Raw genomic sequence first — 12500 nt, 5'->3', positions numbered from 1 at the left:
TGGAAGATCTGATGATTTATGGAAGAATAAGAACCAAGAAAACACTTTCTCTTGTTTTTTTGAAGGACTTGTGAATCTATAAATTGTTGGACTCTGCAGCCAAAGCATCCTCCAGGCTTCACAGAGCTGAAAACTAATATATATAATATTCTGATCATGTTATAGTAGTTATTAAAGCATTCTGATCATATCCTAGTAGTTATTAAAGCATTCTGATCATATCCTAGTAGTTATTAAAGCATTCTGATCATATTCTAGTAGTTATTAAAGCATTCTGATCATATTCTAGTAGTTATTAAAGCTTGTAGTGTGGTCCAGTTATTGTAGGTTATAGGTTATTGTATAGGTTGTATATTGTATAGGTTATAGGTTATAGGTTATAAGTTGTAGGTTATTGTATAGGTTATAGGTTATAGGTTATAGGTTATAGGTTATAAGTTGTAGGTTATTGTATAGGTTATAGGTTATAGGTTATAGGTTATAGGTTATAGGTTATAGGTTATTGTAGTGATTAAAGCTTGTGGTCCAGCATGCCTCGGCCGGGTAGGAACACCTACAGTGACCAGAAACCTCCCTACAGTTACATCAGCCTGACGGCCATGGCCATCCAGAGCTGCTCCGAGAAGATGCTTCCTCTGTCTGACATCTACAAGTTCATCATGGACCGTTTCCCCTATTATAGAGACAATACACAGAGATGGCAGAACTCTCTGAGACACAACCTGTCCTTCAATGACTGTTTTATTAAGGTAAATATTACATTAATATTAATATTAATATTAATATTATTATTATTATTATTATTATTACCCTTATTATTATTATTATTAAAACTCTCTGAGACACAACCTGTCCTTCAATGACTGTTTTATTAAGGTAAATATTACATTAATATTAATATTAATATTAATATTATTATTATTATTATTATTATTACCCTTATTATTATTATTATTAAAACTCTCTGAGACACAACCTGTCCTTCAATGACTGTTTTATTAAGGTAAATATTACATTAATATTAATATTAATATTAATATTAATATTAATATTAATATTAATATTATTATTATTAAAACTCTGAGACACAACCTGTCCTTCAATGACTGTTTTATTAAGGTAAATATTACATTAATATTAATATTAATATTAATATTATTATTATTATTATTATTATTACCCTTATTATTATTATTATTAAAACTCTCTGAGACACAACCTGTCCTTCAATGACTGTTTTATTAAGGTAAATATTACATTAATATTAATATTAATATTAATATTAATATTAATATTAATATTAATATTATTATTATTAAAACTCTGAGACACAACCTGTCCTTCAATGACTGTTTTATTAAGGTAAATATTACATTAATATTAATATTAATATTAATATTATTATTATTATTATTATTATTATTATTATTATTATTATTATTATTAAAACTCTGAGACACAACCTGTCCTTCAATGACTGTTTTATTAAGGTAAATATTACATTATTATTATTATTATTATTATTATTATTATTATTATTATTATTATTATTAAAACTCTCTGAGACACAACCTGAGCTTCAATGACTGTTTTATTAAGGTAAATATTACATTAATATTATTATTATTATTATTATTATTAGTTTAATTACATCTATAAGTTCATCATGGACTCTTTAAGACATAACCTGAGCATCAATGACTGTTTTATTAAGGTCATTATTATAATAATAATAATGTAATAATTATATCTATAAGTTATGGACAGATTCCTCTTTTATAGAGACAATTATATAGCGCTGGTAGAACTCCTTAATACATAACCTGAGCTTCAATGTTTTATTATAATACATATTACATTCAATGTTGTATTAAGGTAATGATTAATTATTATAATGTATTTTCGTGGCTCGTGAGTGAATATACCTTTATTATAATGTTTTTGTTTCCTAAATGTTTTCATTAATTATCATTATTTAAAGAATTTATTTTCTAAAGATTTCCAAAAACGATGCAAATATTTTCATGAGTTGAAAACTCATGAAAAGCCGCGTTGTGAGCTTGTAGATCTGATATTTTCAAAAGTTTGAGTCCCGGGCGAACGTCTGATTTCTCTTTTGGGTCTCGGGCTAAAAAAATTAAATATGACAAAGGAAAAATTAGTTTTTTGCCCAAGCCAGCTAGATGACTGATAGTGAGATATTGATATTAATATTGATATTAAAGGCAGATTTTTCATTTAATCTTTTCTGAAAACCTTAAAGGAATGACCCTAAAAATTACTTTTCTATCATTTACACCCCATGAAGCCTTGAATTCATGGAGATGTTTTAGTTTTTGTCTCATTCCTGAGACGATAATTTGATGACGGGAGGAAAAATACTAACGTCTCTTCTAGAAGAGTCTCTGACGGTTTTACTACAGCTGTTTATATGATTATAAACTGTTTATATGATTATAAACTGTTTATTATATGATTATGAACTGTTTATATGATTTTAAACTGTTTATAAGATTATAAACTGTTTATATGATTATAAACTGTTTATTATATGATTATAAACTGTTTATATGATTATAAACTGTTTATTATATGATTATAAACATTTATATGATGTTCTGCATAGTCGTGTATATCTGTCTGTCATTTAATGTCTCTATGAATTGAGTACAAAGTATTTTTAGGGTTTTAAATCCTCTTAACAGACGTTGTATTGATCTGTAGTTTATGTGCTTTTTTTCTGCAAACTTCTAATAAAGTATTCATTAAGAATAAAAAACACAGAATCCTAAATCCAACCCTATAGTCAACATGTGATTAATATTATGTATTTATTATTAATGTCAATGATGTTCCTTACAGATTCCTCGTAGACCAGACCAGCCGGGTAAATGATCTCATACTGTAGTTATTATATTTAATATTTATCAAGTATTTATTATATTACAGATTCCTCGTAGACCAGACCAGCCGGGTAAAGGATCTCATAGTTATTATATTTAATATTTATGATGTATTTATTATATCTTACAGATTCCTCGTAGACCGGATCAGCCGGGTAAAGGCTCGTTCTGGGCTTTGCATCCAAGCTGTGGAGACATGTTTGAGAACGGAAGCTTCCTGAGGAGACGCAAGAGATTCAAGGTGTGTGAAGATCTAACAGATCTAGCAACCCACATACAGATATTACAACCTACACAATGTAGGCTTGAGTGAAAGTATTTACAATTTCCAATGTATTCATTTATCAGACGCTCTTTATCCAGAGTGACTTACAGTAAACAAGGTAAACATATACATAGAATACAGAGACAGTGTAGTGTCTCAGTAAACTATAGGATCATAGAATACAGAGAGACAGTGTAGTGTCTCAGTAAACTATAGGATCATAGAATACAGAGACAGTGTAGCGTCTCAGTAAACTATAGGATCATAGAATACAGAGACAGTGTAGTGTCTCAGTAAACTATAGGATCATAGAATACAGAGACAGTGTAGTGTCTCAGTAAACTATAGGATCATAGAATACAGAGAAAGTGTAGTGTCTCAGTAAACTATAGGATCATAGAATACAGAGAGACAGTGTAGTGTCTCAGTAAACTATAGGATCATAGAATACAGACAGAAAGTGTAGTGTCTCAGTAAACTATAGGATCATAGAATACAGAGACAGTGTAGTGTCTCAGTAAACTATAGGATCATAGAATACAGAGACAGTGTAGTGTCTGAGTAAACTATAGGATCATAGAATACAGAGAGAAAGTGTAGTGTCTCAGTAAACTATAGGATCATAGAATACAGAGAGACAGTGTAGTGTCTCAGTAAACTATAGGATCATAGAATACAGAGACAGTGTAGTGTCTGAGTAAACTATAGGATCATAGAATACAGAGACAGTGTAGTGTCTCAGTAAACTATAGGATCATAGAATACAGAGAGACGGTGTAGTGTCTCAGTAAACTATAGGATCATAGAATACAGAGACAGTGTAGTGTCTCAGTAAACTATAGGATCATAGAATACAGAGAGACAGTGTAGTGTCTCAGTAAACTATAGGATCATAGAATACACAGAGACAGTGTAGTGTCTCAGTAAACTATAGGATCATAGAATACACAGAGACAGTGTAGTGTCTCAGTAAACTAAAGGTCACAGGTAAACTATGAACCTAGCATCTTTCTAAACAACATATATAGTATATATACACATATAATATAGAGGTGTAATGGTTATTTCACACCCGTATAAGGACACGCTCCAACCAAACATTATAAAATAATGTTTGACGTTTGTTTGATACATTTTTGTTGGGTTTAGTTTTAGTTAGAAATGCACATTTCCAGGCTTTGTGACTTTTTCTTTATATATAGGATCATATCATGAATATATATATATATATTTAATAAATATATATATATATATATATATATATATATATATATATATATATATATATATATATATATATATATATATATATATATATATATATATGTTTTAGGCATCTTACCCCAACTCGATCAGTGATCAGACTCTCGGTTTGATTGATTCTCTGATTTGCCTATCAGACCCTCAGCCTGATCTGGCAGGTTGCCATAGCAACCAGATACAGGAAGTTGGACCTCTTTATCACATCTGTGGACAGCTAATCTCTGGCTCCGTTGGCTTGATCTCAGCGAAACTGTGCACACACACTCTCTGGATGCCAATTCAGAACCTTTGCCCCCAATTTTTCACATGGGTTTGTTATAGCGCCACCAGGAGGCCACTTTTTATAAAATACATTTTTTGACAGTACTCCTACAGATTTGGTCCAAACGTCACGCGAATCGGTACACAGTATCTCATTCTTTAGTCATTAACAAAATTGTTTTTTCATATTTTTCATATTCCATCCTGATTGGCTAAAAATAGCTTCCAAAGTTTGCAGGAGGTCTCCGTTTTGCACAAAATGCCTCAAATCATGAACACAGGATGCAATTTACGTGACATTTTGCACACATTCTCACTGTGCAGAGGAAGAAATGCCACTTGAAATATTTCAAATCAGCCTCATGGTGGCGCTATAACAGGCCGATTCGTGTTTTTACCTATAACTGCACCGATCAGTGTAAAACTTTGTGTGTGTGTACTCCCTAGAGGCCAAGGAAAAACCTTTGCCCTGCATTTTTCACATCTGCCTTCACCAGGAGGCCGACTTATATAAAAAAAAAATGTATATTACTTATTTTATCAAAATTTCACGCAAATCGGTACACATGATCTCTATAGTACCAAAAGTATAAGTACTAGTTATGCAGAATGTCTCGTTTCATAAGTTTTCACATTGATACAAATCCTTTGAAAATAGCAGATCTACAAGCACACAACGCGTCGCGACACTTTGTGCGCTTGTAGATCTGCTATTTTTAAATAGCCTAAGTTTAAATAGGGCTGAAGTGGTTAATGTATGTTGTGCTGTTGTCAGGTGATCATAATGATTATTGTCTCCGCAAGGCCGAAAGGCATTGTGAGAGAGTATGTTTTACCCCCTGTCCGTCCGTCCGTGTGTGTGTGTGTGTGTGTGTGTGTGTGTGTGTGTGTGTGTGTGTGTGTGTGTGTGTGTGTGTGTGTGTGTGTGTGTGTGTGTGTGTGTGTCATTCTGTCATTTTGTGGACAGCTAATCTCTGGCACCGTTGGCTTGATTGCAGCGAAACTGTGCACACACACTCCCTGGATGCCAGAGCAGAACCTCTGCTCCTTTTTTTTCACATGGGCCTTTTATAGCGCCACCAGGAGGCCGATTTGTGCAAAACACATTTTTGAACAGTACAGTTTTTCATATTCCATCCGGATTGGCAAAAATTGTCTCTCAAAGTTTGCAGGAGTACTCCGTTTCGAACAAAATGCCTCAAATCATGAACACAGCATGCAATTTCCGAAATTTGAAATTTTGCACACACATTCCCATTAGGCCGGGGAAGAAATGCCATTTGAAAATGTTTAAATCAGCCTCATGGTGGCGCTGTAACAGGCCGATTCGTGTTTTTACCTATAACTGCACTGATCAGTGTAAAACTTTGTATGCACACTCTCTAGAGGCCAAGGAAAAACCTTTGCCCTGCATTTTTTCCATTTGCCTTTTGTAGCGCCACCAGGAGGCAGACTTATGTAAAACACATTTTTGATATTAAGCCTTCAGATTTGATAAAAATTTCACGCAAATCGGTACACATGATCTCTATAGTCATGTGATCAAGACGGATCTGTTTGATTTTTCATATTCCATCCTGATTGGCTAACATTGACATGTAATGTTTGCAGGAGTGGCCCGTTTTGAACAAAATGCAGCAAATCATGAACGCAGCGTCCGATTGCGGTGAAACTTTGAATGCACATTTGCACTACGTTGAGGAACAAATGCCACCCTTTTAACATTGGCCTGTTATAGCGCCACCAGCAGGTCAAATTTAGCAAAACACATTTTTAGAACAAAATGCTTCAAATCATGCATGCAGTGTCCGATTGCCGTGCACGGCCTAGGAATAAATGGCACCCTTTTCACATTGGCCTATTATAGCGCCACCAGGAGGCCATAATAACCTACCTGACCTGGCGGAGACTTGTGCTCCGAGGAGCACTTTTTCTAGTTTTACATTGTTTCAGGTGCTGTTGTCAGGTGATCATAATGATTATTTTACATTGTTTCAGGTGCTGTTGTCAGGTGATCATAATGATTATTTTACATTGTTCCAGGTGCTGTAGTCAGGTGATCATAATGATTATTTTACATTGTTTCAGGTGCTGTTGTCAGGTGATCATAATGATTATTTTACATTGTTCCAGGTGCTGTTGTCAGGTGATCATAATGATTATTTTACATTGTTCCAGGTGCTGTTGTCAGGTGATCATAATGATTATTTTACATTGTTCCAGGTGCTGTTGTCAGGTGATCATAATGATTATTTTACATTGTTCCAGGTGCTGTTGTCAGGTGATCATAATGATTATTTTACATTGTTCCAGGTGCTGTTGTCAGGTGATCCTAATGATTATTTTACATTGTTCCAGGTGCTGTTGTCAGGTGATCCTAATGATTATTTTACATTGTTCCAGGTGCTGTTGTCAGGTGATCATAATGATTATTTTACATTGTTCCAGGTGCTGTTGTCAGGTGATCATAATGATTATTTTACATTGTTCCAGGTGCTGTTGTCAGGTGATCATAATGATTATTTTACATTGTTCCAGGTGCTGTTGTCAGGTGATCATAATGATTATTTTACATTGTTCCAGGTGCTGTTGTCAGGTGATCCTAATGATTATTTTACATTGTTCCAGGTGCTGTTGTCAGGTGATCATAATGATTATTTTACATTGTTCCAGGTGCTGTTGTCAGGTGATCATAATGATTATTTTACATTGTTCCAGGTGCTGTTGTCAGGTGATCATAATGATTATTTTACATTGTTCCAGGTGCTGTTGTCAGGTGATCATAATGATTATTTTACATTGTTCCAGGTGCTGTTGTCAGGTGATCCTAATGATTATTTTACATTGTTCCAGGTGCTGTTGTCAGGTGATCATAATGATTATTTTACATTGTTCCAGGTGCTGTTGTCAGGTGATCCTAATGATTATTTTACATTGTTCCAGGTGCTGTTGTCAGGTGATCATAATGATTATTTTACATTGTTCCAGGTGCTGTTGTCAGGTGATCATAATGATTATTTTACATTGTTCCAGGTGCTGTTGTCAGGTGATCCTAATGATTATTTTACATTGTTCCAGGTGCTGTTGTCAGGTGATCCTAATGATTATTTTACATTGTTCCAGGTGCTGTTGTCAGGTGATCATAATGATTATTTTACATTGTTCCAGGTGCTGTTGTCAGGTGATCATAATGATTATTTTACATTGTTTCAGGTGCTGTTGTCAGGTGATCACCACCTGGCTCCCAGTAAGCCGTCAGACGTGGCGGCTCATCACTACCTGCAGCAACAAGCTAAGCTGCGTCTGAGCGCGCTAGCGGCCAGCGCCGCCGCCGCCGCCGCTACGCACCTGCCGCCCATGAGCGGCGGGTACAGCCTGGGCATGGTGGCCCCGCCCACGCTGCCCGCCGCCGCCGCCTTCAAACACCCGTTCGCCATCGAGAACATCATCGCCCGCGAGTACAAGATGCCCGGGGGCGGGGCGGCGGGCGGCCTGGCGGCGTTCTCGGCGGGATACGGCGGCCCGCTGCACGCCTGGCCGCACCACGCCGCCGTCTACGGACACGTGGACGCCTCGGCCCCGCCCATCTCCATGGCGACGGGGGAGGGGCTTATGCGGGGGGATTACTCGGTGTCCTACGGCGGCATGCCGGCCCTCAAGCCGTCGGTGCTTTGCCCGCAGACGCTGCCCGCCGTCCCCGTGCCCATCAAGCCCACGCCGGGCAGCGTAGTGCCGGCCGGCTGCCTGTCTGCACTGCCCAGCGCCCACTTCCTGGGCCACGCCCCCCACCAGACCCTGAGCCCCGCCTCCCACCGGACCACCAGCATCAGCCCTGCCATGCTGGCGCCCCCTACTGACTCTCTGATGAACTGCAGCCCCGCGGTGGCCGTGCACTGACCCCTAAACGACCCCTAAGGACCCCTTAGGACCCCTAAACGACCACTAAGGACACCTAAATGACCCCTTAGGACCCCTAAACGACCCCTAAGGACACCTAAATGACCCCTTAGGACCCCTAAACGAGCCCTAAGGACCCCTTATTGACCCCTTAGGACCCCTAAACGACCCCTAAGCATCCCTAAACGACCCTTAAGGACCCATTAAGGGTTAGACAGAACTACAACTAAACTACAATCAAACAGAGTGCAGTCTGTTCAAGGCAAGGATGTGTTTTCGTTCATGTAACATTAGTATTACTGTAGTGGTTCTCAACATGTGGGTGTAGGCACCCTAAGGGGTCTTTAAGGGGTCTTTAAGGGGTCTTTAAGGTTTTTAAGGTCTTTAAAGGTTCGATGACATTCATTTTCAATTTTTTTATTTTTAATGTTTTTTTGGGGGTTTTATGACCTCAATTACACCCAAAAAATCTGAACTTTGAACATTCAGTGGATTTTCTGTGGTCTTGGGGTTTTCTGAATAATTAGGCTGAAAAGTAATCTGAGCTTGGCCCTTCGACAGTGAGGTCACAGTCGATTAATCCCGCCCACTCTCCTCCTCGCCCCTCCCCTCCCCTTTCCTTTCCTTTGGGGGGGGGGCGGAGCAGAGGCGATGATTGACAGGATAAATCCCTCACCAGCGACACCCGCAGGCAAAGATTTCTTTTTTCATTGCAGTTGAAAAGGCTCTAGAAATGTGAGACAAAAACACCTACAGTGAATCACTGGAGTGGAATTTTCAGTTAAAATGTTTTGTACACGTTTGAAGGACCAGGACAAAGACTCTGAATGTGGTGTAAACATGAATGTCATGATACCTTTAAGGTCTTTAAGGGGTACTTTAAGGTCTTTAAGGGGTCTTTAAGGTCTTTAAGGTGTGGCCATTGTGGTCTCCAGATAAATGATTCATAGTTCAGTGTAATTTAAATGTAAAGTCAAACTTACAGTTACTATAATGTCTATTTTCATCAGAATGTCACCGTTTATCTCTATGTGTAACAATGGAAATACATCATCATATCAATACACAGATCTACAAGCTGACTATTAACTGAAGCTTGTAGATCTGTTTTGGTGAAATCGTTGTGTTTTTGACTCGTGTAATTTATGGTCATATGGCAATGGTGGAAGAAGTACTCATACTTTTTTACTTAAGTAAAAGTATCAATACAGCAATGTAGAAATACTCTGTTACAAGTAAAAGTCCAGTATTCACAATTTACTTGAGTCAAAGTATTGCCATCAAAATGTACTTAACGTACCAAAAGTATAAGTACTAGTTATGCAGAATGTCTCGTTTCACAAGTTTTCACATTGATACAAATCCTTTGAAAAAAGCAGATCTACAAGCACACAACGCGTCGCGACACTTTGTGCGCTTGTAGATCTGCTATTTTTTAAATAGCCTAAGTTTAAATAGGGCTGCAGTGGTTAATGTATGTTGTGTAACAATAACCTAAAACTACAAAGTAACTAGTAACTAAAATGGTCAAATAATTATAATGGAGTAAAACGTACAATATTTTCCTCTGAGATGTAGTGGAATAGAAGTAAAAGTATTGAAAATTGGAAATACTCCAGTAAAGTAAAGATACCTATAAATTGTAGCCTACTTGTAATGCATAATCTATGTAAAGCGCTTTGGATAAAAGCGCTACTTAAGTACATGTACTTAATAATAATTAATTAGTTCTGATTGAAAGACTAAATTAATAATAATTAATTAGTTCTGATTGAAAGACTACATTAATAATAATTAATTAGTTCTGATTGAAAGACTAATTTAGTAATAATTAATTAGTTGTGATTGACAGACTAAATTAGTAATAATTAATTAGTTGTGATTGACAGACTAAATTAATAATAATTAATTAGTTGTGATTGACAGACTAAATTAATAATAATTAATTAGTTGTGATTGACAGACTAAATTAATAATAACTAATTAGTTGTGATTGACAGACTAAATTAATAATAATTAATTAGTTGTGATTGACAGACTAAATTAGTAATAATTAATTAGTTGTGATTGACAGACTAAATTAATAATAATTAATTAGTTGTGATTGACAGACTAAATTAGTAATAATTAATTAGTTGTGATTGACAGACTGAATTCATGTCTAAGACAGTGGTTCTCAAAGTGTGGTCCAGGGACCCCCCGGGGGTCCTTGAGGGGCTTCAAGGTGGTCCCTGGTGAAATGAGTTCATACAGAAGTTTAACTCCATATATACATCAGCTGTTTGAAAAATAGCCGATCTACAAGCTCACAACACGCCCTGATGATGCAATTCATTGTGAGCTTGTAGATTATTCTTTTTTGCTGAATTTTTGGGGGGAAATGTTTAGATATTTTAAAAGCATTTTAACACAAATCTTGTATGGGGGTCCCTGGCACAACATATATGAAAGAAGGGGGTCCGCGGAAAAATATATATTAATGTGGGGGTCCTTGACATGATTTTTTTTTTTTACTAATACGCATTGAGAACCCACCGGTCTAAGATAACCATTAAAGTGTTTTCAGAAATTCTGGAAATCACAATATAATGAATATATGAATATATATATATATTGACCATCATATATATATATATATATATATATATATATATATATATATATATATATATATATATATATATATATATATATATATATATATATTGACCATCATATATATATATATATATATATATATATATATATATTGACCATCATATATATATATATATATATATATATATATATATATATATATATATATATATATATATATATTGACCATCATATATATATATATATATATATATATATATATATATATATATATATATGAATAATAATGCATTCAGAACCAAATAGTGAATTATTTATTTTCATTAGAAATCATGTATTTCTTCCACAATCGACATGAACAATCAGCAGTGATGACCTGTCATAAAGATAATAAAAATAAGGCTTTATGTTTACATTTAAACAGTGGAGATCATATTTATGTTTACATTTAAACAGTGGAGATCATTTTTATGTTTACATTTAAACAGTAGAAATCATTTAAAATGTATCAAAATGCACTTTTGTAAAAAAAGAAAAAGAAAAATGTTGTTGATTTATCTGTGAATGACAGATATATGGTTTACTTTTATTTAAAGATATTGAAGTGACAGTGACCTTATTATTATTATTATTATTATTATTATTATTATTAAATGATGTATATTTGTACACATATATGTATAGATATCAAAGCATGCTGGTTTCCAAATCTTTGTGTTTGTATTTTTGCTGCAAGCGAGCATGAAGCGTTGCTTTTTAATGATAATGTGCACAATATGAAGAAATGAGCTCAACCATCATCCAAATATGTTTCCATTAAATAAAACTTTGTGTCAAATGTATCGTTAACTCTTTTACTGCCATGGACACGTTTTCCAGTCAGTTGGTAGTTGGTGCACATGGCCATGGACGCGTTAACGCGTCAAAGAAGAAGATTTACTGTTCCATTCACTTCCTGGTTAACTTATTACTTTAAAATCCTGTATCTCGGCTCCTAGGTGTACTTCTTTGTTTTACTATTTATTACATGCTATTTTCAAAGGCGGACAACAAATGTCAACGAGGTCGCGATGACCCCGTTGACATACTGGAGATACACATTCATACTGGAGATACACATTCATACTGAAGATACACATTCATACTGGAGATACACATTCATACTGGAGATACACATTCTGTGACTACTTGAAAAGGTAATAAACACAAAAATCACTGGTAAGGGTGAGTTTATTTATGTATAAAGTTAAGAATGTCTGTTTTATTGATTCATTATCAAGCTTATTAACAGTACAGATAGTCAGTGAGTAAAG

General features: G+C 35.2%; 1 protein-coding gene across 1 annotated transcript; it reads left to right on the top strand.

Annotated features, from left to right (window-relative positions):
* Positions 1-530: 530 nt before the first annotated feature.
* On the top strand, positions 531-8589 carry LOC308082021 (forkhead box protein B1-like; the record flags this gene model as incomplete). The annotated part of the gene is made up of 4 exons (XM_080423629.1): positions 531-749; positions 2950-2970; positions 3055-3144; positions 7906-8589. The coding sequence occupies 4 exons, from the start codon at positions 531-533 to the stop codon at positions 8587-8589; spliced, it is 1014 nt and encodes a 337-aa protein (XP_080279755.1).
* Between the last annotated feature and the right edge of the window lie 3911 nt (positions 8590-12500).

Source organism: Gymnoscopelus braueri, assembly GCF_963280865.1.
Source record: "Gymnoscopelus braueri genome assembly, chromosome: 1".
In the NCBI taxonomy this organism is placed as follows: domain Eukaryota; kingdom Metazoa; phylum Chordata; class Actinopteri; order Myctophiformes; family Myctophidae; genus Gymnoscopelus; species Gymnoscopelus braueri.
The sequence above is the reverse complement of the archived record's forward strand: the minus strand, read 5'-3'. Positions and strand labels throughout refer to the sequence as shown.